At 42.8% G+C, this 25,281-nt stretch overlaps 1 protein-coding gene across 1 annotated transcript in view; it reads left to right on the top strand.

Annotated features, from left to right (window-relative positions):
• The window catches only part of GLIS1 (GLIS family zinc finger 1), a 207,363-nt gene that overhangs the window by 89,874 nt on the left and 92,208 nt on the right, over positions 1-25,281 (top strand). Inside the window, exons 3-4 of the mRNA XM_054384350.1 lie at positions 4,691-4,889; positions 10,972-12,073. Coding sequence (XP_054240325.1) covers positions 4,691-4,889; positions 10,972-12,073 — 1,301 coding nt within the window. The remainder of the gene's footprint in view (positions 1-4,690; positions 4,890-10,971; positions 12,074-25,281) is intronic.

The following is a 25,281-nucleotide window of genomic DNA, read 5'->3' as shown; positions in this document are numbered from 1 at the left end:
CCCAAAGTGTTCTCTTCCTCTGCAGGGAGAAAATGTGTTTGGCAGCTACCAGAGAAGAGAATAATTTCTGACAGCACAGGGGTAATGTTCATGTTATCCTAGGAAATCTTCATCATCACACAGATAGTTATTGGTGTGGGCTACAGTTGGTATTCCTGAGCTTTGGGTGGAAGGTTCAAGTTTCTTCCGTGTTTTGATAATATGATAAAATTGCTAAAACGCATGTTCAGAAAGCCCAGATGAATTTCAGACTTGTATCATTTGGGGAATGGAAGAAAGAAAGTGGATGCATCGCTAGGCAAGTATAAATCCAAAGCATTTTAAAAGAATCCACAGTATTTTGGAGGGAAGATAGATCTGGAGAGAATCTAGAGGAGGGCCACAAAGGTGATCCAGGGCCTGGAGCTGATATGAGGATAGGCTGAGGGAGCTGGGGTTCTTCAGCCTAGAGAAGACTCCAGGGGGAGACCTTAGAGCTGCCTTCCAATACCGGAAGAGATCCTACAGGAAGGCTGCAGAGGGACTTTTCCTAAGGGTGTCTAGAGACAGGACAAGGGAGAATGGTTTGATGCTGAGGGAGAGCAGGGTTGGACTGGATCTTAGGAACAAGTTCTTCAGTAGGAGGGTGGTGAGACTCCGGAATCTCCCAGGGATGTTGTGGATGCCTCCTTTGTGGGGGTGTTGAAGGCCAGGTGGGATGAGGAGCTGAGTCTAGTTGAGAGGTATCCCTGCCTATGGTGGGGAGGTTGGAGTAAATGATCTCTGAGGTTCCTTTCAATCTAAGCCATTCTAGGATTCAATGATCTTGAATATATTCCAGGTAACGTTGCTGATGGAAAAAGCGACCTGGGTGTTGTAGGTGTTACTGATTTACCAGCTTCTTTTGATGGTGAGGCATTTAGAAGTGCATAGGACTTCACCAGTGCTCAACAGTGTGTTTAGATATCCTTTAAATGTGATTCATGTATGCAAGTTAACAACCACAGGTCTGATTATACATCTTGCTGAGGCAGATATTACCCCTGAAGTGAGTTAAACTGTGATGGGATAAAGCCAGAATGGGAGGGGAATAAAGCCCAGTGGAAATGTGGACTGCAGGGGCTATCATGATAATTTATGTCATGATTAGAAGCAGGGCAGTGCTGATGGCCACAAACAATCAAGGAATTCAAAGTGATTTCATACTCTTAGATCCAAACCCACCTAATACCAGTGACCCCAAAAACAAGTGGCCCCTCAGTCCAAGAAGGACAGGAAACTGCTTGAAAGAGTCCAGCACAGGGTAGAACATCTTCCTTCTGAGGGAGCTGGGGCTCTTAAGCTTGGCGAGGAGGAGCCTGAGAGTTGAACTCATTCATGTTGATAAAGATGTGCAGGGTGAGTGCCAAGAGGCTTGAGCCAGGCTCTGATGGGTGATGCCCAATAACAGCAATGGTGGAAGTTGAGTCATAGGAAGTTCCATGGAAACATGAGGAAAAATTATTTCACTGTGAGGGTGACAGAGCACTGGAACAGGCTGCCCAGGGGTGTTGTGGAGTCTTCCTCTGTGGAGATATTCAATACCTGCCTGGATGCCTTCCTGTGTGATCTGCTCTAGGTGATCCTGCTCTGGCAGGGGGGTTGGACGTGGATGATCTTATGAGGCCCCTTCCAGCCCCTAACATTCTGTGATTCTGTGACTGCCCTGTGCAGGCCAAAAGATGCCATGTTTCTGTACAGCTGCTTGGTCTCTCCAGAATCACTCAGAACAGGCCCAGAGTGTCAGAGCTCTGAACATAAAGCTGGAATGACCAGAACATGTCTGTTAATTACCATGGAGAAAGCTATCTGCCTGTATTGTATAGTTTAAATACAGTTTGATTTCTCCTTAAAATCTTATGTATCATTCCTAAAAATCTTCCCTAGGCTTGTTGTTTATATCAGGTAACCCTGGTCTACACTTCCCAAGACTTAGCGCTTTTGTGGTAGAGCTTGGTGGGGAAAATGCCAGTATTGGTTTTCCAGTTTTAGAGATTCTGACTTTTATGTTTTTTAAGAAATAAATGTTCAGTAAATGTATCAGCCAAACACTGAGAACTGGAAACAGGGATTTCTATTCTGGAAATGTCACAATAATGCCTCCTGAGACTTGTAATTTGGGTGTCACATGTACCCACTCTTTTCTATGGGCCTGGATGCTTGCCTGGACTACGTCTTCATCTGCCATGGTCTTCCCCATTACAATGGTGCCGTGGAGCATGCTGGGGAGGCTGTGGAGCACAGCCAGTAGAGGAGAATGGACTTTTGTGCTATGATCCCTTTCACAAATTCTCCAGTTACCAGACTTTTTCTGCTTTCCCCAGTCACCTGTTTCTTCTCATTTATACTCACCAAAACCCTGAACATGATTCTCATTGCTTTCAGAGCATTCATTGACTGTAATTATAAGCACCACAGCAGCTGAGGCTCTCCCACTTGCCTTTCATTTGCTATAGGATAAACAGCTGTCCATAAGAGGTTTGAAATGGGGGTTCATGCTCCAAGGACTTGTGCTGGAGCAGTGACTGACCACAATGAGCACAGTCTCTGGCTGGGACTTGATAAATGATGTTAATAAAACCACAACAATTGTAGACTTTCATGAGTACAATTCTGCTTGCCCTTGTATCCTGAAAATATGCTTAACTAGATGCTGTGATAGCTGCTTAATTGTGTAATACTAGACCTGTATAATATAGGTATAAAACTCAGTATAGAGAGACCAATTAACTGATTGAGAACAGCCCAGCAGAGGATGACTTGGGGATGCCGATGGATGGAAAGTTGGATATAGCCTAGCAATGGGCAATTGCAGCCCAGAAAGCCAATGGGTATCCTGGGCTGCATCAAAAGCAGCGTGGATAGCTGGTCAAGGGAGGTAATTCTGTCCCTGTGCTCCACACCTGTGAGACCCCACCTGGAGTACTGTGCCTGGCTCTGGGACTTGCAGTCCAAGAAGACTTGCACCTCTTAGAATGGGTTCAGGGGAATGCCATGAAAATAGTCAGCTGCAGCACCTCTCTTACGAAGACAGGCTGGGTTTGTTCAGCCTGGAGAAGAGAAGGCTCTGAAGTGTGGCCTTTTATGTGTAAAGGCATCAAATAAGATGGACAGAGATCAGTTCCAAATCACTCTATACCAATATCTACCTGCTCTGGGTTTATACCACAAATGGTGGTGTTGAAATGGTAGAAGTTGTGCTGTCAAGCAGGTCTGATGAGTGTTTCAGCAGAAGGGCCAGTCCTGAAAGCAGTGTGAAGTGGGTTGGTTGTGATGAGGATATTTCTAAGCCCTATGGCTTTTCAGCTGGATTCATTTCGCTCAGCTGCAGCTGTCTGAAAGTTAGATACTCAGGTGAAGTTACTTGTTTAGGCACCTTCCTTAGTCAAAGGGAAGAGGAAAGCTTGTCCTGAAGTTGCACGAGCCCATCTTAGACACCCAATATTGGATGGCTGTATGATGTAGATGATGTCAGGATAAAACTCAGACTGTGAAACTGTTGCCTTATAACAGCTTAGAGAAGGACAAACCCTGATGCTTGTGAGAATCAGTGGTTTGCATGAAACTGAGCAAAGGCTTTATCTTTTCTGTCACTTTGCAGGATTTGATTTCTTCCTCAGGATGTAGCACTCGGTGCCTCAATAGAGAATGGACTAACAGTAAAGCAGTCTTGCTGTGGAGTACCCATCACTATGAGCACTGGGTGCAAGGGTGAAGGGGTCACTTGCTGCTTTCTGTATGGATACTACAGAAAAATGCTTGCTATTCATATCTGACACCTTACATTTTGTCTGCATGCAAGAAACAGGCTAGAGGAAGATCCAGTATATTAAAAGCAGGATTCGTGTGCACTAGTGAAAATGAGGGTAAAATGCTACCATTTCTTTTTTAGCTAGCATCTGCAGGCTAAACTTCTTACAAATACTTGCATGCATGCTTAATTACGAGTATTTGACAAGTTCATTAGCGGTAAAGACCCCAAATATTGGCTTTTAAATGAAGTGGAATTGCTAGCTTTTGACCAACGCAATCTAAATTCTCAATTCCCCCTTTGTCCTCTCTTTTTAGATAGATCACCTGGAGAATATTGCTGGTAGCTCTAGTCTGGGTTTTCAAGTCTGGTCAAATCTAACATTCACCCAAGCAGAATATATTGTCATCATTATAATTTATAATAATAGCTTATCAAAACAAAATTAGTTACGTTTTTCACATTGTTGGTCTGAGAGTAAAGTAGAAACCCAACCATCTAAAGCCATAATCATAGAGATAATTGTCTGCAAAGCAAAACTTGACTTTACATCACTATTTTCAGAGAGCTCCTCTCCCTGAAAATGAAGGGGTTCTGAAACAAGCCTTTCCAAAATCTAACACAGGCAAGACTCTACCAAAAATACACAGAAGCAAAGAAAGCCATCAGACTAAAGGGGTTTTGAGTGAGATTCTGAAGTGTGAAATAGCCACAGAACTTCAAATGGGAAATAGACAATCACAGTTCACAGATCCAAATTACTTGGTAATTAAATTTTGCGTCCTTGTGAAACTTTTCATTTCCACTGCCATTTCACTGATCAGAGTTTTGCAAGGAGATCCAAAAGGAGTGTACAAAGCAATACTCAGTGTAGAGGCTGCTTAGTCAAAAGCTTATGCTTTTTAATTTATTTTCTTACAGTGAACGGTGGCTACAGTCATTGTAATTTGATCTCTGAGAAGAAGAACATGATGGACATGGAGATGACAAGTAGCTCAGTACCTGTCTGCAGACAAGGTCTGTTCATCCACACAGGAAACTCACTTATGCGAGACCACCCGCTGTCCTGTGAGAGACTGCTGCATGTTGGGCAGCTGAACTTGACACACTCAGACATAAGGTATCACTGCAACTTCTGTCCCTTGATATACTTTGCTCTTCTGGAGAGCTTCTCTGTTGGAACTATTTCCCAATTGCAACCATGGGTACTACATTTGGAAGAGTATTTCTGGCCTGGATTTTGTTTTGGAAGTCCTTTGGATGCTGATTTTGCTGATTTAACCACACTGCTCATTTGTAGGTTCACACTGCAGGGACATGCATGTGTGCACAGACAACTGTCCAAAGCAGTGCCAGGAGTAGTCACTGTATGTGCAGCTGCATCCCCTTGAACTGAAGTTCAAGTACGGCTTCTCCATGGCAGCTCTTCCAGCATGCTCAGATGTCAATAGGAGTTTTACTAGAGGCTTAAGTAGGGTCAGACTTGCCTCCTTTGTACCCCTACCCTCTTCTCCAGTGCCATGTTGTTTGCAGATTGCAGCCTGGAAGGCAGGGATGATGCTTGCTCCCAAATCAATGTCTCCCATATGGCAATTTGGCATGCCACCATCGAACCTACAGGAAGCCAATACTACTTATTTCTACAGCATTTCCTTTACTGAAAGATTTTCAGTGTTCCCATACAGCCATATCCTTGGTATTTGCTTTTAAGGCTGTAATGTGAAAATTTGGTCTCTGGTTTTGATATATACACTGTAGTTGGATATGCTACGAACAGAATCTCTATTTAAACATTTGCTATAAATTAATTATATGAAAACACAGAACTCCATTATTTTTTTGTTGTTACACATTTAGCATTACCATATTTTAAACAAGTACCCTAAACAGACATCCATTGTGAATAGAAGCCTGCTACAAATTAAAATCTGTCCATCTATTTTAATTACACTGCTCTCTGGCAGGGGATATAATACAGAATAATCTTGACCTTTTTGAAGAGCTGTAGAAAAGAAAAACCTCAAAAAAGTCACAGCCTTTATCTTAGATACTTGGAATAATTGGCACTCTGTGCATGGAGAGATAAAGCCCAGATTTCCCCAGCTAGAGGAGATATGGCTTATAGCTTGGTCCAGAAAATCTGATAGCTTCTGATTTTGTGATGCATATTTATGTCTTGTTTCCCCTTTTCCTTTTACTGGTGGGGTAAGCACATCTGTGTTTGCCAGAGATGGAGACACAGCACTATGGCAAGCAAGAGGAATGAGCTTTTGGTTGGTTTGTTTGTTTGAAAAGGACAAATAATACCCATGGCACATAACAAAATATTTATTCTGCTGTTGTCACTGCAAAGATTTGTAGATGCCATTGCAACTGGATGTGAGCTTCTTTATGGCTCAATGTGCGGTTGGCAGTTATCAACCCTTTTTTATGCTGTCAGTGAGGACAATTATGAAACAAAGGTAATTAGGGCAGGAGCAAATAAAAGGAGTCAGAGAGTACTCAACTTAGATCTTTTTGAAGCTTTTTGTAAAATCTGTAATGAGGAAATGACAGATAGCTGCATACCAGCATCACAGGACCCGCCTTTGGAAATATGAACCCTTTCCCTCCCCCATTTGGAAGAGGATTCCCAGAAGAACATAAAGGATTGTCTGCTGATGCACATGGGAAAGTAGCAGGTGATAAGCCTGATTCTCTCCTCTCTGCTTTTTAGCATGGTCAAAAGCTTTAAGGTTGTGCTGCTGCTAAAGAACAGTTTGGAAGTGTTTGGAGAGTATCTTGAAGGACTCTTCCATTCCTTTATGGGGTTTTTTTGTGTGTCACTGGTCATGCTCTGCTTGTATGTCTGCCTGGCTAACACTGCTTTTGTCTGCATGGGGTGGCAAGATAAAACCAATGCCCAGCTCTGCTCTATGCACCTCATAGACACAGTGTGTAATTATATCACTGTGCTGCTCATGAGACACATGGTCCAGAGCCAGAGCCTTGGCATATGAGAGGTGGACAATAGCTGGAATGATTTCTGTTCATGTGTTTGTGATGCTAAAGCTTCCTGACAGGTAACATAAAACATGATCTTTGCCTGAGGATCTGAACACAGGGGAACGTAACTGAGGTGGTGAATGTCTATCAGATTCCAGTGAAGTCAGTAGGAGCCAAGGATGTTCTGTTCCAGCACAGAAATAGAGAGATCCAAATTCAAACAAGCTCTCTGCATTGAACTTTGAACCACTCTGCATTTGTAGGATATGGAATGTCCAAGGAAAACCCAAACAAACCAGAGAGCACCTCCCCTTGCAATCCAAAATCTCCCTCAGGATTTGGGGTTATGGTTGGCTTTGTCCTTTTTTCCCCTTAGTGCGCTGGAACGTGTTATCCCTTTCAGCTCCTCTGTGAATCACTTTCTCGCTGTAAATGTATTCTAGAGATGACTGCCTTCATCCAAGAATCGTAATCCTTCTTCTTCCTGGCTCCCCACTCAGTTAATAGCTTTTAAGTTGTGCACATAACTGGTGCTGTATGCTATCTGTGACTGCAACATGCGTGGGACTGGAGGAGTCCTAATGCCTTCCTTACCACAACTGCAGGCAGCACACAGCTGATGTTGGCCTCTTGTCAAACCATACATTATCAGCAACCCACCCACACCACACTCAGTGCTGGGCATATAAACCCCAGGGAAAACAGTAGAGCAGTCAGAGAGGGTTGCAGAGGGTCCCTGATGTGCAGCAGAACTGTCCCCTCCAGCCTCTTAACACTGTCACTTATCACTGATTGCATGTTTAGGGTGGCAGTTGAAGGCATGTTTGTTTTGTAAATTACTTGGAGATGTCAGATGCAGTCACCTTGTCCTCTGAGGGCACTTGGGAACTGCAGTGCTCCTGGTGTGGTGCTACTGGCCTCTTGCTCTGGCTCCAGAGGAAGTCTCTTTGGAAACGCTGTTGGTATTCTCTGAGAGGCTGCTGCTGCTCTTCAAAGGCCTTGCACTCAGCTTTCATGTGCTTGAGCAGTACTTCCCTTGCCTCAGACTATCCATCCCTGGTACATGGATGCTCCCTCGGAAGAGAGGTTTGTGGATCTATTTTCCTGCTGACCGCACTCCCTTCTAGGGCTGCTCATCTGAAGTCCCTGAGACCAGCACTGCCTGTGTATACCAGGCCTGGAACCTGATCCCTGACTATTGCAGGAGCAAATAGAGAATAAGAGGAGCCACCCAGAAAGTTGGATGCCAGGCACCTTGCTTCTCTCTCATTATTGGTTTTGTTTCTGTGTCCCTTCTCCCTCCCAGGACTGGGAAGAATGAGCAGGGCTTTCCCAAAAACAGTGATGGCAAAATTCTGGCAGGAACAGAAAAAGTTTGCCTTAATGCAACCTTGACATTAAGTAGCCTGCCAGTCAAAGATCAGGAAAGGGAAAGCAGAGCAGACTCTCCCCACAGAGTTAACTAGTGCAGGGTGTACAATGTGTTAAATACATACTGTACAGAGGAAGCTGTAGCAATAAGAAAAGGCTTATTTGTGATCTGCAAAAGCAGCCTGTGCTTACCATTGTGTAGGCAGAGCATGGGTAAGGCATGGCTGTGGCAACAAGAAGCATGAATTCAGTGCCTTCATCTTACTCTTGAAGTGAGGTGTTCCAGCTTGCCTTCTGGTTCAAGACTCTCCTCTTTTATATATCTCATGTTCTGCACTGTGGCATCACAGCACTTCAGTCCTGACTCTGAGTGAGATCTTGTGCTGGAGAAGCAGATTGTTGCTGGGGTTGTGGCCTGCACTTGAGCTGAGGCCTCAGGCAGCCGAGTCTAGTTGAGGTGTCCCTGCCCATGGCAAGGGGAGGGTTGGAGTAGATGATCTCTGAGGTGTCTTCCAACCTAAGCCATTCTAGGATTCTATGAGTGTTTGGAAACTAGTGTTTCTCAGGACAAGGATGTTATCCATGTACTCTGCATTGACTCCACCTTGAACTCCTCACATGAATTTCTGGCACGATGGGAGCTTTACATAAAGCCTAATAATCACAGCCTAATTATCACAGGCTAAAATGTAAGGCTTGGGTTAGCTTTATATGATGTAAGAAATGTGTCATGTTTACTTTAGCCTGAGGCTTTGGGACCACTGAATTATGACACAAACCAAATTATTTAGAAGAGTTCTTGTACAGAAGAAACTAAGTAATAGGAAATATTGTGCTTGACATGGTAAGCTATAAAACCTTGCTCAGAATGAGTGTAAACCAGCACATGTTCTACGGAGTAATGAAGCTACAAGTAAGTAGGGCAGGGTTTTCCAAAGAGGTGCAATAAAAGGTTTTTAATGTATACTTGTGCCACGTATTTTACATCCATATGGTTCTGTAAATGTTAAAAAATAACACGTGGGTACCGTCGGGTTTGTTGGTTTGGGGTTTGCTTTTTTGTTTAAATTTACCATCTGCAAAGCCAGGTGCTTTAAGTTTACCCTGAGACCAACTGTGAAACCTAAAGGGAGAAATTATAATTAATGGATTATGGAAACCTGTGAATTTTTTAAATGTGGTGGCAAATGCAAGATCTGATTGTTCTGTGGCACTGAATGGTGGGGAAATTCACTTCTCTCATGACCTTAAAATTTTTGTTTGTTTGTTTGTTTTTGTTTGTTTGTTTTTTTAATATCAAGGCCTTCTGGCTGCAAACTGTTGGAGCTTAGAAACCTGTTACTGGTGAATGCAGTTGAGAGTTGTGTGCTTTATACAGGTGTCCTTTCTTGACAACCTTAATTTCATGGTGGGGAAGTCATCTTTCTGAAGCTTTCTCCTGGTTTGTTTTTTTTGTTTTTTTTTTTTCTAATTACTAATTCTTTGAGAGCTCTTCCTAATTGTTAGAAGTCATCCCAGCTTTCCATCTAAATGTCAGTGATGGATTAATGGAAATAGTAGTGATAAAGTCATCTAAGTCATAAAATAAATGCAGTTTGTTCACAGAAGCTTCACAGTTTAATGTCTGTATATGTCCACAATGCCTTACATGTCTTTCATGTTTAAGAATGTGTCAGGTTTGTCTTAGCATCACACAAGAAGTCACCACATGGGCAGGTTTTCCTCAGCTTTTGTGGTGCTAGCACCAAAATAGTATAAAATTCATTTAAGTGGAACATGTCAGCATAAGAGCCATGGAGTACCTTTTTGGAGGGTTTATTAGTTCAGGTACAGCTTTCCTGCACACAGATGTGCTGCTTCCTCTGCCAGGCAGAGCACTATGTGATGGAGCCATAGGTTAAACCCTCCCATACTGTAAGGATACGCAAGGAGCACCCACTCGTCCTAAGAAAAAACACACAGCTGGGTCATCCACAGTAAGTGTTTATAGCTGAGATAAAATGTTTGATTTGAAGGCATAAACCGATTGCTGACTGCTTGGAAGAAAATGTTAGCAGGGAATAGTGCCTACAGGCAGTGTTTTTCTGAAATGCCTGTGTGGTGTTTCTCAGGCTTCTGCTCCCTGAGTGGCTGGATTAGGTCAAAAAAGATTAAAACTTGCTTGTGCAGAACAATCTTTTTTGGTTTTACAGACCCACATAGACTTTAATAAGCAAGATGGAAATGGGAATACCCAGACTGCTAATTTAGATCTACTGGTTGTAAACTTTTCTTCATTAGCTTTTGAGGACCTTGTAGAAGTAAGCACTCAGCTAATCTCTCCTGGACTCTGGACCACTGTTTGAAAGCAAGCTGTTCTTTTTGTATTCCTTTTCTCCTGCTGATCTTGCCCCTTTCCTAATGTAGTGAAGGGAAGCATCTCTTTGACATGTAGGCAAAGCTCAGCCAGCCCTTTTTGACTCATGTGAACAAGAATACCAAGGCATTTTCCCAGCGTGCTCTGAGGAAAATGCCAATATTTGAATAATTAGAAAATGCCCAAAGCTCTCAAACTTCATTCTCAGCTATTGTTTTGCCCGATCTATTATGCATTGAAAACCCAGATTGTGATCGATGAACAGTGTGGAAGAGGTTGACTGTTCTGTGTAAAATTAATCCAGTGTAAAATGATGCTGCCCGGATGAGGGCTGAGAGGAAGCGTTGCAGATTTTTTGTGTAATCACTGCGTTAGGCAGCGTTTATCAGGGAAGTGCTTCCCTTCCCCAGGGCTTAACAAGTGCTGTGTCTTGTGCAAAAGTCGTAAATCCTGTGGGAGTCAGTGATGCTTACTGAAAACTGTATTGCAGGTCGCCCAGGTTTCAAGACTCAGTAGATTCTGCTGCTCCATGCCTGAATGGAAGTCACCCAGCTCAGCACATTAAGCAAGAATGCTCCAGTGATTATAAGGTCCTGCCTGAGGCTTCCACGCATAGGAGGATTACGGAGGGGATGGAGCTGAGGGCCTCTGGTAGTCTGCATCCTGAAATAGACCTAATGAATAATAGCTTTACAAATTCACTTTCATCCTACTTGTTTAATAATGAACATAGCTCCTCCCTGGGTCCTTTGTCACTTGGCACCTCTCAGCACTCAGCCAGGCTACAATCAAGCAACCTGAAGAAGAGATGCATCTCTGTCGTGCCGCCTTCAGCTGAAGGAATTGATATTACCGCTATCATCCGCACGTCGCAGACGTCACTGGTCACCTGTGTGAATGGACTGCGAGCTAATTCAGCTGGCATTTCCTCTCATCCTGTGGAGATCAGTCACCACAGTGCTCAGAAATCCTCTCGGCCCCAGTCTTGCTCTCAGCCTGGAAACCCTTGCAGTGCTCCCTCCCCTCCAGCATGTCTTGTACCTGTTTCCATTGAATGTGACAGAGGTGACTGTGAGCAGATACAAATGCAGCAAGTTGAGGAGAATGGAAGTCTCAGCCTTATGATGAATGGTGCCAGCATTCCTCATCAAAACACCTCACACAATACCCAGAAGGTGAGTTTCTTAAAACAAGAACCAGCTGATGATTATTCCTCAACTGCTGATCTTTTTCGACATCATCAGGGGCTGCCTCCCCCTTACCATCTGCACCAGCAACTAAGCCAGACCCAAGGGACGCTGCCTCACTTACACACCTCTATGTCCCCCAAGTCCCTTCAGCCCAGCGACGGGGATGAGCAGGAGCTCAGCAATGGCAAGCAGGTCTGTCAGTGGATTGACTGCAGTGCCACTTACGACCAACAAGACGAACTGGTCAGACACATAGAAAAGACTCACATTGACCAGCGGAAAGGAGAAGACTTCACTTGCTTTTGGGCAGGCTGTGTCCGCCGGTACAAGCCCTTCAATGCTCGTTACAAACTGCTGATTCATATGAGGGTTCATTCTGGAGAAAAACCAAACAAGTGCATGGTAAGTCTGGAGTGTATTTGTTTCACTGGAAATGTGCTACTCTGCTCTCTTTCTTGCTCTCTCTTCAGTCTGATTCCAACATAATTGTTGTGCTTTCCTGTAACTTAGTCTGCATCAGGCTAAAGAGAAACAGGAGAAAACCTTAATCTGGAAGGAAATGTTTGAGTCAGAAGCACTGTAGTTCTTGGACAAGGGATTCAGCTTCCTTATATGAGAGCTTAACTTTTAATACAGTGCTTTGTTTTTTTTTTTAATATTCATTAAAGCATTAATAAAGTGATGATCAAAGCAGGCAGCAGTCATTTAACATAAAACAAAGTCACTGAGCCTCGGGTGACATTTTTAATCAAGAAACTTAAAACACATCTAATGAAATTCTTTTCATTCCTTCAGCTGAACAATAACCTTAGAGTTGTGAGTGCACGAGTTTCAAATGGGAGCTGAGAAATTGAGAAGAAACTCGTTGAGGATTTGAAACAGTTAAAAGAAAAAAAGGAATATGTTTAAATTATATTTTCAAAGGTTGTTAGGGGCTTTTTTAATTTGCAAACCAGAGCTTTAAAAAGAAGTAAAAACCATTGTTCTCTTCTGATCAAGAAGACGTAAACAACATTAGTGTTCCAAAAAGAGGATCTTGGGAATAGCACCATCTCTGCATCTGCCCACCATGATGACAATATGGCCAAACTAAAATAAAAGTTAATGATTTCCATTAAGCTTCCCACATGTTTGCAACAACAATGATACAAGATCCTGACTGAAACAGATGAAGCAAAACAAGTTTGACACAAGCTTCCAAACTGGGCCATGAAATTTGGAAAGTCTTACTTGCAACGCCCACATGAGCACACGTGTGGGTGCCTGCACATGCACACACACACACGAGCAGAAAGAGAGGGAGTGGTTGTGGCTGCAGGTCTTGGGGCTTGATAGGCAGATTTTTTGACTGTATGTCTGCTTTATTGTTTTGATCAGAGAATGATAGCATGGAAAATTTTGGTAAGGAAGTCAGATCAAGGCATACTTTTCCACAGCAAGCTATAGCTTTCTATGGACGAATAGGAAGGAATGCTTCTATAAAAAGCTGACTTCTGTTTCGTTTGTTCAAGAAAAAGTTTTCTGGCCTGTAGTGGTTACAGAGGGAGAAACTAACAGCGTTTACAGAGTTGTGCAGAGAACAGTTTTCTGTGTAAGTGGTCATCATGATTGTCATTCCACTGGATGAATGAAAAGCATTATCTTAATAATGGTGCTGTTCTGTGGCTGTTTCCTAAAATAATACTGGAAACAATGCAGATGTTCAGAGAACACCAAAAAGTCGTCCAAGATGAAATGGAAATGCTCTAAGACTTCCCTGTTTCTTTTTCCTCTGAGGAAAGAACTTGCTTGTTTCCAGAAGTAGCTTAATCCCAATTTGTAAAGGTACAAAAGGAGTTTAACTTCCTATGCATATTTGGTCATCAGTCGTCGCAGGATAATGTAAGGTAGTTACTTCTTTCCACAAAACTGTGGGAGTAAACTGCGAATGCACATGTAGAGATTTTATTTTAGCCTAATTTGTGGGTTTAGTTTTTCAGCTGGAATGAGATCAGTGTTCTCCTGACTTTTATCTCACACTTTAAAAAGAAATACTCAAAACATGACACTCCCATTATGATGCTGAAATATTCAGTAGACTCCACAGGTGAGAGCACTTCTGTCTTTTTCTGCAAGGTGCATATTTGACAGGTATTGTATAGCAGATTTCTAATGTTACCTTCCCATTCCTACAGGAAACTGGATAAACCAGAGATGTTAAATCATGTCATGTCTTAGCAGATGCTAAAAATCACCTACTTTCAGTTCTGTTCATCTGCTGTAGAGAACCAGCTTTTGATAACTTCTTGAGATTTAACATTGTGAATAGGTTGGAAAAGCTTTTTTGACTGATATTGCAGATAGCCTTCATGGCACATGTATATAGCCTTGGCATGGCAGTGCAAAAAGTTCTGGTTTGTTTGAGCAGATTTTGTCATTGTTCCCGTACATGGAATGGCCCAATCAGAACTGGGAGCTTTGCATTGCACAACTTGCAGTTAACTCTTCAATTCCCAGAACAGGAACTTCCTACTGTCAGCGGGGATATCCAGCTAATAAATGTTACAACTTGGAGTCCTTTGTGGAGGAAAACTGGATCCAAGTGAGCACATGAGAAATGTCTTCTTTGCAAATGTGGTTTTTGTACCCAGGAAAGACCTTGATCTAGCAGGGACAAGATCCAAAACTGCAACGTGGTTCCTTCAAGTTGTTAATATCGAGTGGGGATTTGCCTGGCAAACGCCATTCCACTTTAAACAAGGGTTGCTGTGCAGTGTTTCATTATGCAGTGATGTCATTTTAAATGATGGCTTTTCTTTTGATGTGGTAATAATTGTGCTATTATTCCTGCAAATTAAGAAGGCAGTTCTGTCTCTGTCTATAGAGATCTGAGATTCTGTTTCTGTTGTGCTGCAGCCCTTTTAAAGTAAGTTCCCATCTCTTGGTATTTGTAGTGGAGATTTGCTTTTGCTGGTCACAATTACCCATTTTACTTTCTTTTTAAGCCCTTGATTTTGTTCCCCTCTGTAAGATTACTGGCTGACTAGGTATTGAACTGCTCAAGAGAAGCTGACAGCAAGCAGCAATCTGCCCTTGTACATAAAAGTACTTTTTCATGTAAAATTATTAATTTCTTATGACAGGCTTTGCTACTATGTACTGTAATAGACAAAGGAATTTTGGAATTCAAGCTACTTGAGAACAGGAAATACATGAGACATTTTGATTGAAAAGTAAATGGTTCGCTAAAACTGCAGTTAATCCTTTTATTATCTTTCCAACAGCAGTTTCCACAATACTTTCATGAGGTAAGCTTCCTTCAGTCCAACTGTAACACTCTCATCATTACAGCTGCTTTCAATTTAGCCAGCCTGCTTCTTGCTTTACTACAGACAGTCCACAGGCAAAACAGTATCTGGTATAGAGAACTACTGATGTTTCAGGTCTGTGTTCTGCTCACTGTGTTTCACTGCCAGAACCAGTGCTCTGAGTCTTCTGTTTTCATATTCTGCTCAGTATTCTAATTAAGCGGTGCCTCCTCGTCATTGTGTCCTCAGTTTGGTTTTTCCTTGGGCTCTGCAAGTAGTCTAAAGGAAACTACCTAATCTCTTTGCAATATCCTGTTATGTTTCATACTTAACTCATGTTATCTTAGTTTTATTAAATTTGGGGTTCATCTGCATTATAATCAAAAATATATCCAACAAAAATAATGATGCAATGCCTTTAAGACTTGAACTTCTGAAGATTAATTTCATGCTTTTTTAGATTTGATGTCCCAGACAATTGGAATTTTGATTGTCTGAGACAGCAAAAATTAGCAAGCTTAAATGGTTTTTATCTTGGAAAAAAGAAGTTTCTCATAGCTGAGTCTTTTGCTGTCTTTTAGTTCTTCTAATACTTTGGTGGGTAGAACCCTGCTGATCTCCAGATACTGCATCCTCAGTTTAAGCCTCTGCTTGCAAATGTAAATATAGAGCTGCTCATTTATCTGTCTGGAATTGTTTGATTTGGACAAATCCATACGTGGCACTCTTGTGGCTTCAGAAAGAGCAGAAAATTGAGTTCCCATCACTGCATGCATATGTGCTTAGAGAACCTGTGATGCAGGCCCCCAAAAGATGATCAAGGTAAAGGTATTTATCTTTATGTAAACTCTACATATGCAATTGGCGTTCACAGAAATGGGTGTCATAATGTGTGTGGTATTCATAAAAGGACTTGGACAGTGATCATAGCCATTGGTGATGTCTCTAGCTGATGTATTTCAAAGAAACAAATGTCTCCTGGGTGTGTTCTAAGACCTGTCTGTCATATCATATTCTTGTCTAGATAGGTAATACTTTGAAGGAGAATCTTTTTTTTCTTGTATAGGTGAAAATACTCGGTTTGGGAATAATCTTGATGCAATGGTTTGGGTGCTGCATTGTGCACAGTGAAATTCAGCACCTGTGCTGTTCCTGGTTAGTTCTTTTGAATCCCTGAGGGTGAGACGCTATAGGTACTGCATTAAACATGGGGAAATTGAGACACAGAGAAGATAAGTAACCTGCCTGAAGGCACCTCTAGGCAGTTCCAGCATTCCAGCACAGATCTTGTGTTCCAATCACCACATCACACACCCCAACCATTTGCAGTTTACCTGTGAAACACATTTTTGTACAGCTGATGCAGAAGATAGCTGTCCAGCTGAACTTCCTGGTCCTTTCACCCTACAGCTCTGACGCAGCTGGCTGGCTGTGTCACAGACCCATGCAAACTTCTATCAGAAGTCTTAGCTACATTTGTAACACTTCCTGATCAGTAACCTCGTTGTTACGATTACAGGAGAAAGAGGCCTGTTGAGAGACTTGTATTATTGCTTCTGCTGCTAAGGAAACCAGCGTGGAATCTGTGCTCTCAGTAGATGGCCAGTGTTCTGCTGTCCATGGGCAGTGGGGAGCATGTGTCTAGCAATGTGTGGGGAGTAATGAGATCTCTGTAGGCTACATCTACAGATGAGTGTAGAGGACAATCCTCCATCTGCAGGGGAAACCGGGCTGTGTGCACCAGCTTATCTGCTTAGGAGTTACTTCACCTAAACAATGAGTTTCCATGCCTGACTCAAGGGAATGTTGTGGAAGTCTGGAAAGCCTTTTCAGCTTTTGGAGCAGAGGGTGTCATGCACTGATGCCAAAGGACTGCTTTAAAGCACCCCCAAGGATAATCTGAGCCTCACTTTATTTTCTTTGAAGTCAATAGTAGGAAACATCCATTCCATCAAAGCTACCTCACCAGAGATCTCTCTTTTTATTAGGTCTCTCATGGCATTTCCCGATACTTGTCAAGGAACTGTAGCATTAAAACCACTCTGATTAGAGGAGTAGACAGCAACTCAGTGCTTTTGAGACATGGAATGTTTGTTTGTTCACAAAACCCACTACAGGCTGGCAGATGGCTGTAGGTTTGGCACTGTTTCACCTCATGCCCAGTGGCAGTTGCTGAATTTCTCTGTTCCCAGGAGAACTCTACACCAACATAACTTGCAGAGCAAAAGCTGTAGAAATTATTGAGCCCAAATTCTGTGGTGGGTGGGATTGTCCTACATTTCAGGGCAGTTCTTTGTGCACATGGGAGGTACAGCACAATGATGTGGCTGATGGTGTAGTGCTTTTAGGGGCTTGAGTTCTGCCTTCTTGAGCTAAGCTGCAGAGTGAGTGGCTGCCAGGGTTTTCCCTCAGGGATTATCAGCTTCTGAAGGAGGCCCTGAGATTGCCTTTTTCTACCAACTTGATGAATTAGATGCTCCTCACTGCATCTCTTGAAAGTCAGCATAGCATGCTGGGCCAGATGGGCTTCTGCTCTGACCAAGCAGGGCTGGCTGCCTTTTGTGTTGTTTTCTAGCAGTTTGCTCTGGATTACAGCTGTCTGGCATGCTCTCCATTGGTGTTTTGGTCGTGTGAATCTAAATAAATACCAACAAAATAAATTCCAACTGTTGCTGCCAGCATCCAGAATGGTTTTCAGGCACTGTTCATAGATTTGTAAAATGGTTTGGGTTGGAAGGGACCTTAAACATCATCCAGTTCCAACCCTTCTGCCGTGGGCAGGAACACCTCCCACTAGACCAAGGCTCAAGGCCTCATCCAGCCTAGCCTTGAACACCTTCAGGGAGGGGGCATTCATGACATCTTTGGGCAACCTGTTCTAGTGTTTCCTCACCCTCCTTGTAAAGAATTTCTTCCTAATCTTCAGTCTCAATCTTCTCTTCTCAAGCTTCAATCCATTCCCCATCCTCCTCCTCCTACAAGCCCTTGTCACAAGTCTTTTCCTGGCTTTCTTGTAGCCCCTTTCAGGTACTGAAAGGCTGCTCTGAGGTCTCCCCAGAGCCTTTGCTTCTCTGGGCTGAACAGCCCCATCTCTCTCAGCCTGTCCCCATAGGGGAGTTGCTCCAGCCTCTGATCATCTTTGAGGCCTCCTGCAGCTCCATGTGCCTCTTGTCTGGGGAAACCAGAACTGGATGCAGTGTCACAGGTGGGGTCTCAGCAGAACAGAGGGGCAGAATCCCCTCCCTGTCCTGCTGCTCTCCCTGCTTTGAATGCAGCCCAGTATACAGCTACATTCTTGGCTGCCAGTTCTTGCTGGCTCATGTTGAGTTTGTCATCAGCTGGCATCCTTAAGTCCTTCTCTTCAAGGCTGCTCTCAAGCCACTCCTCACCCAGCCTATATTTATGCTTGGGATTGCCCTGACCCACGTGTAGGACCTCACACTTGGCCTTGTTGAACTTCATGAGGCTGGCTTGGAAATCCGTGAGGTTGGCATGGGCCCACCTCTTAAGCCTGTTCTGTTGTGTGCCTTAAAGGAGTTATACAGAACATTGAAGAGATCTGGTAAATGCAGCATGGTAACTGGAGGAATAGCATGGAACTTGTTAGTGGTATAGGACAGAGAGAATTTCCAAATACTATTTTGTTTTATTATTAATTAAAAAATATTTTTATTCCTGCAAGGCCATTTAATTCCCCAAGGTTTTATTTCAGGTGCCTTGATAAATTATGAAGTTATTACTAAGTATTATTAATTTGGGACCTGGTTAAAACATAATTACCCTGAAGGTTTCCAAACATATTTATAAAGAGCTGGTCATGGTGTGTAGATGTTGTTGTTTGTTTAGCCTTTTGAGTAAGGAAGTGGGATAATAACAGGAACAGGATCACAGCATAGTGGCCACTTCCCTACAAAACTCGCTGCTGTAGGATATAATGTAATTAATTACCACAATTATGGTTCTCACAGTGTTGGATAACTTCCACTAATAATACTTACCATCTACTCAGAGTAAGGTGATAGGACAAAGCAGACAGTGGTTTAGGGAACAGATAGCCCTGTGACACAAGTATGGATTTCATTTCCATGTTGCACATTAGAAATTTTTCTGGGTTATTCCATGCCTGCTTTTTTTCAAACCAGTAGAAGCATTGTTGTGAAACAGAGCTTTGAGAAGAAATCTATCGGTGAGTCTGGGTCACCTTCAATTTGGAAAACAAAGTGATGGGGGGGACGAGGAACAGGGCTGAAAATATTTCTGTGTTTTAATCCATCCATTTCGTAAAGTAAAAGGGTTACACAAAGATGCTTTTTATAGTTGTTTAAAAGCTCTCCCCATTTGATTCATTCAGTGTTTTTGTTTTGCTAGTGCAGTCCCCAGACTAATTATATTTCAGCTCATCCTGGACTCATTTCTGTTCTCTTCATTCTTCTCTTCATTCATGTTTTGATTTGGCTACTGAAATGCATATTTTTTTTTTTACAACAGTTCCCGATGGTGACACGATTTGAGTAGAAGAGAAATGATCCACTTTGTTAGGATCCTAAACACTCCGAGCTTGTGAAAAATACCTTACAATGATCTCATTGACAGAGAACATCTTAAAGGAAGGAAACTTTTTATCTTAGAAGTGGCTCTCCAGAGTGCCTGTGCTGCTCAGCATTGCTGTGGCACGTGGAAGAGGGAGCCGTAGCAGAACTCCTCCACCCCAGGAAAGTCATTCATGTTCTTTGTCAAATAACATAGGCTAAAGTATGCCCTGCCTGGGGAAGTGAAATTTATTTCTTGTGGCCTACGGCGTCTGGCTGCCAGACAAATTTCTAGGCATGTCTCCCAGGTCTTTTAGGAAAATTGCTGTTAGGCTCTTTTCTTTTCCATTTGCCCAGTTTGCACACAAAAATGACATCTCGGTGCCACGTTTTTATCTTTATCCTCTTGTCCCACAGAACTCAGCAGGCAGTGATTCTTTCTCATTTTGAGATACTCAGAATTACTTCCAGCTCTGCTGTGGCCTGGGTCTGGATGATACTGCACATGCAGATTTATTCAATCCCCGGTCTCAGCACAGACCTAGAAATGTCTCATGGGACATCACCTTTTGAAGATATCTTGCAAACAGCCTCTTAATTCTCAATTCATTCCAGCTGCACCACAAGATCACTTTCTTTACCATGCAGATCAATGAATTCTATCAAATAATCACATCTGAAGATGCAAAAAGGGAAAAGTTTTTCCAGCCTCTGAGCACTGGGTTTGCAATAACTCTTAAGGATTTCTGTAGCTCATGATTTTCCACATAGCAAAACTGTGACAGGAATTCTTTCTCACTATGCATCCTGTCTAGGAGTGAATTGTCCATCAGTTACACTATATAAATCTGCACAGTAGGAAAGATCAGGTGATACACCCTCAACTAGACAGATGCCTTCTCCATTTTAGCCACAGGCTTTACAGAGCAGTAAATAAAATGGTGAATTGCTTCCTGAAGGAATGTCTTAATACACCTGAAGAGAAGCTCAAAGATGTATCCAGCATTTGGGTCCTAAAACTATAATTCCATGGGGTCCAGCATCATTTTGGCAGGGTGAGTTATCTCCATAAGATCTGAGAAAGAGGGTTGCATCCAGTGGTTGAAAGAAGTCTGCACTTATCTAATATCAAGAGGCAGTGAGAGGAGGTATTTTTTTTGCTACCCCTGAAATTTCATTAAAAAAAAAAACGCATCTGAATTTTATTAATCTGCTCATTTAGAAAGTGGAGATTTTTGAAAGCTGTAAAATTTTAGAGTTTTTGTGACTGTGTTCTTGAGGTTAAGTGCTTGGCTTTATGTTCTTTCTGTGTATGTGTTCTGTGGGAATTATTAAACGTGGCATGGAATCATTCTGAGCTCACAGTGCTTTAGTCTTTCTGAGCAGTGATTAACTTCAAGAAGGCAATATAGTTGGAATCACCTGGCAAAAGGCTTGGTCAAAATAAAGAGCAGTAAAATTAAGTATTGTTTAAAAACTGTGCCAATGATATAAATATTTCTTACTAGGCCAACCCTTTTTAATGCCCTGTATTGGTCATCTGCAGTTGCAGGCAGCACAGAGGCCGAACAGTGCAGCATGGGCCTAGGGGAGAAAGAGGAATTCAGTGCACGGTTTAAAACTTCATAGAGTTGGATCTCAGTTCTAAACAGGGTGAATTTGTTGGTTACTTTGGGGCACACCAGCAGTAGTTGGCCTGTAACAGTTGTGTGAGAAGTAAGAAGGCATTGTTCCATAGTGCAAGGTGGTTGTATCAGCTTGGGCTTCTCAATGCACTGTGCCCTGAAACCTTCACTCAGCTGTTGGAGCAGGTCCACAGGAGGCCAAGAAGATCATCAGAGGGCTGGACAACCTCCCCTATGGGGACAGGTTGAGATCTGGAGCTGTTCAGCCTGGAAAAGGTCCAGGGAGACCTTAGAGCAGTCTTTTAGTACCTGAAGGGGTACAGGAGAGCTGGGGAGGGACTTTTGACAAGGGCTTATAGTGACAGGACGAGAAGGAATGGATCAAAGCCCAAGGGAAGGAGATTTAGACTGGATACTAGAAAGAAATTCTTTACAGTGAAGGTGGTGAGACATTGGAACAGATTGCCCAGGGAGGTTATAGATGCCCCCACAACCTGGTTAGATGAGGCCTTGGGCAACCTGATCCAGTGGGAAGTGTCCCTGCCCATGGCAGGGGGGGTTGGAACTAGAAGATCTTTGAGGTCCCTTCCAACCCAACCTGTTCTATGATTCTATAACCTTGGCTAGCAAGTAGTCCAGTGGGCTTAGTGAAAGAATAAAGTGCTATTTAAATATATCAAATCTTGATCTTCTGGCATCTGGCAACTCACCCTGAGCAGAATTTTCAAAAGCAGGCACTGCTTCTGGGTAGCTTTATTTTGGAGGTGTGCTGCTTTTAATAGGGCATCTCTGAAGCTGGGGTCCTGTTTCTCTCACATCAGACAGTGTGTAATTGAGTTACTGAAATTTCATTGACTCTTCTGGAAATTTTGACCTTGCATCTGCGTCTTTTCACAAGGACAATGACATAAATCTCTCTGGAGTACAGCCAGGGTGAATAATCACAGTGAGGTAGTGAGGCTGATAATGTAATGCATCCACAATGCTATTTTCCATCTCTGAACATGCCTTCTGTTGAGCAGCTAAAAGCAGTTTCAAGCTTCTGCCTACCTACAGCATTTCCTGTATGGTGAAAACTCTTCTGCCCAAGTGCCAGACACAGGTGAATTAAGGCTTCTGCATCCTGTCCACATTTATACTGCTGTAAGAGTAAAGGAACCCCAAAATTACACCAAGGTACCTGAGCCCAGAGTGGCTCAGTCACAAAGTGCCAAGTGTCACACATTGAGTACCTGCAGAAAAGGCAAGAAAAAGATCTTCTGCCCAGTGTTTTGTCTTCCACCTGTGTCTTACGTTCAGCCTGAGACTGTGCACCTTGGCTGACCAGAAATTCCCTTCTACTTCAGGGCTCTGTTCACATAGACCAAGGGTTTGCAAGGCAGCAGGTTCATTCAGCTCTGCAGTGGCTTGCAAAGACAATGTTGCCATTACAGAGGGTTCAGTGCCTTGTATTCTCTCTCAAGGACTCCTGTATTTCCTGTGTTTGGCTAACTCAGAAGGGGCTTCATTTCAAGTAGCTGTGCATTTACGTCACAGGCATTTGTCACTGCCTGGCTTTTCTGTTTACATCCCTGGGCCGATTGTGGAATCGGGGAACAACGTGAGTTTTATTTCAAAGTCAGCTTTTGTTGTCTGTAGCAGTGTCTTCCCTCCATCTCATTGTTTTCTTGTGTCCAGATAACATGTGTGAAGAGATCCTACTCAGGTACAGCGGAGCTGCAGTGCTAAATAATTGATCTTGAGCTTTCTTTTGAAACTGCATCCAAGGCATTAGAAGTGGGAAATGGAAAAAGCATGTTCTCATAATCCAGCTCAGTAAAGTTTGCACAACTGCTCTTTGTTTCATCATCCCTACAATAAATCTTTCATTTTTGCCAATTGAGAATGCCTACTAAAGCTGCAAATGATTACTTCCCTGAATTGTGTTGGGATTCTTGCAATACATGGGTAATGATAAAATAAGAGTCCATCAAAAATATTTTATTGCCTGGCAGAGAGCCTTTTATGAAATGGTTTCGATTCAAGGAGATTCTTCCAAGTGCTTTAGAACCGTTGCTTACAACTTTCCTTTAACCCTTGCATGGAGGGCTCCCAGACCCTGGGAATGTCAGGAATAACGTCAGTCAGTCAGCACCTGCGAGAATGCAGGACCTGGGTATCAATTTAACCTGCAGTCCCTGAGCTTGGGCTGAGAGCATGCTGCTTCAACATGGGCTTGTAAAGGGTATTGTGTTACTGTGAGATCAGAAAGCTGATGAATGTCAGCCTGGTGGGAACCTTGTAAAACTAATCTGCTGTGTCCATGTTGATATGATTTCACGTTGATATGATGAGAGAGTGAGGAAGATGAAATATTACAGAGAGGAACTCACAAGGCAGAACTGGTAGGGCCATCTGGGTCACTGAGCCCAGCCTCTGAGATCCCAGGCATCGTGTCAGCCTCAGTAGACCCAGAGGCACAGAGCCCTCAAGAAAGGTGTGTCAGGAACACAGTTACACAATATCAGGATCTTTTAAAGTTAAGTGAAACAAATCCTGCCTTTCCCCCCTTGATTTCAGAATGGGTGCAGCTCCATTTGTCTGCTTTGCTTTCCCTTATAAAGAGACTCGGTCTCAGCCCAGTTTCCTGTAGATCTTGAGCACTGTCTCCATCTGAAATGAGGCCCAAGAGGCTACTCCTGGAATGGCACAATTCTTGATGCCTGAGAACACGTTGTAGTACTGCAGGGAGAAGCGATCTGGCTGGAGATCTACCTTATGGCACTTTCTTACACTCACAGAAACCCAGCAGAAAACCAGACCTGACTCAGTCTGGGGTGCTCTCAACAAAACCACATCTAATGCTTGACAAGTTGCCCACTTTCCTCCATGCAATAAATTGTCCCTCACACAAGACATGGGGAGAGCAGAAAAAAGCAGATTATGGGAAAATATTTAAAAGTATCACAGCTCTTCACATACTTTTAGCTTCCTGCTATGTTCTCAAACTTAATGACACTTTAATTGCATGGTCATGGTGATCTCAGAGTGCACGGTTTACAATGTTTTGGTCTAACTAAACAGTTTTAGCTTTTTGTTGTGTCTCTAAGGCCAAGGACAACAAACACAGAAACCAGATGTATGCATCAGAGGACAGAGCACACTGGCTTAGGCGTCATAAGGCAAACCTTCAGTCAGGTGGATGCTAGATAGCATGCTTTACACTTCAGACTTGCAAGCTTCTGCTTGTGCATATCCTGGGGATGAAATGAGATGCCAAGTTTATCTCAGATCATTGGTGACCGTTTTTGTTTAGATTTTGAAAGGAGGCAATCAGAAATACTACCAAATGCAAAGAGGATTTGCTGGATTTAAAGGGAGAGGTGTCAGAGGTACACAGTGAACATCACAGGAAAGGGCAGGCAGGGGATTTGGTGTCATCACTCCTGACTGATGGATATTGAAAAGCATCATGTTTAAGACTTCTTAAAGGAAGATTTTTTTTTCGTACTGAGCAAAGTCAAAGGGATCAGAGTGGGAAGAAGCTTGGTGAGGCATGGAAGTTCTCAACGGTGCATTGGAATACCCCTAACAATTTTGTGATTCTATGATCAGTACCTCTCAAGCAACTCTTGGCTGGGCCATTAGGATGACAGCATATTTAAACTGTCAATATTTGTAGCTGCATGACTTATTTTCTAATGCCTTAAAAATACCATTCAAGTAACGGGGCAGTGGCCTGCAAGTTTTCATGATTTCAACTGTTTTGGAGTTACAGGAGATCTGTTCCTGTATGGCAAGCGTCCATCTCTCGTTTTAGCATCTTTGGCACTCGTCTAAAGGATGGGAAATTAAAAAATGATTAAGGGGACAGAGAGAGTCTTTTAAGGAAAGATTAAAAGAATTAAACAAGGGCTGGGGTGGGGGAGAACAAGGAATGTTAGGGATTGTTTAGAAGAGAGTAAAAACTAAGTGGGGTTGATGAAGCAAAATCAAGCAATGGAAAATCTAAACCTTTCAGTAAAAGTTTCCTAAGGATTAGGTGTATTTTAGAGTACAATAACTTCCTAGTGGAAATAGCATATGCCCAACTGTATGGATAATATAAGCTAGACCGTATGAAAAACTGGCAAATATATTGTTGAGAATCATTTTGAATGTTAGCTGCCTTATGCCTTAATTCTGCCTGG

Source organism: Indicator indicator, chromosome 10 (genome assembly GCF_027791375.1).
Source record: "Indicator indicator isolate 239-I01 chromosome 10, UM_Iind_1.1, whole genome shotgun sequence".
In the NCBI taxonomy this organism is placed as follows: Eukaryota; Metazoa; Chordata; class Aves; order Piciformes; family Indicatoridae; genus Indicator; species Indicator indicator.
Note: the sequence above shows the minus strand (reverse complement) of the source record. Positions and strands in the feature narration are given on the sequence as shown.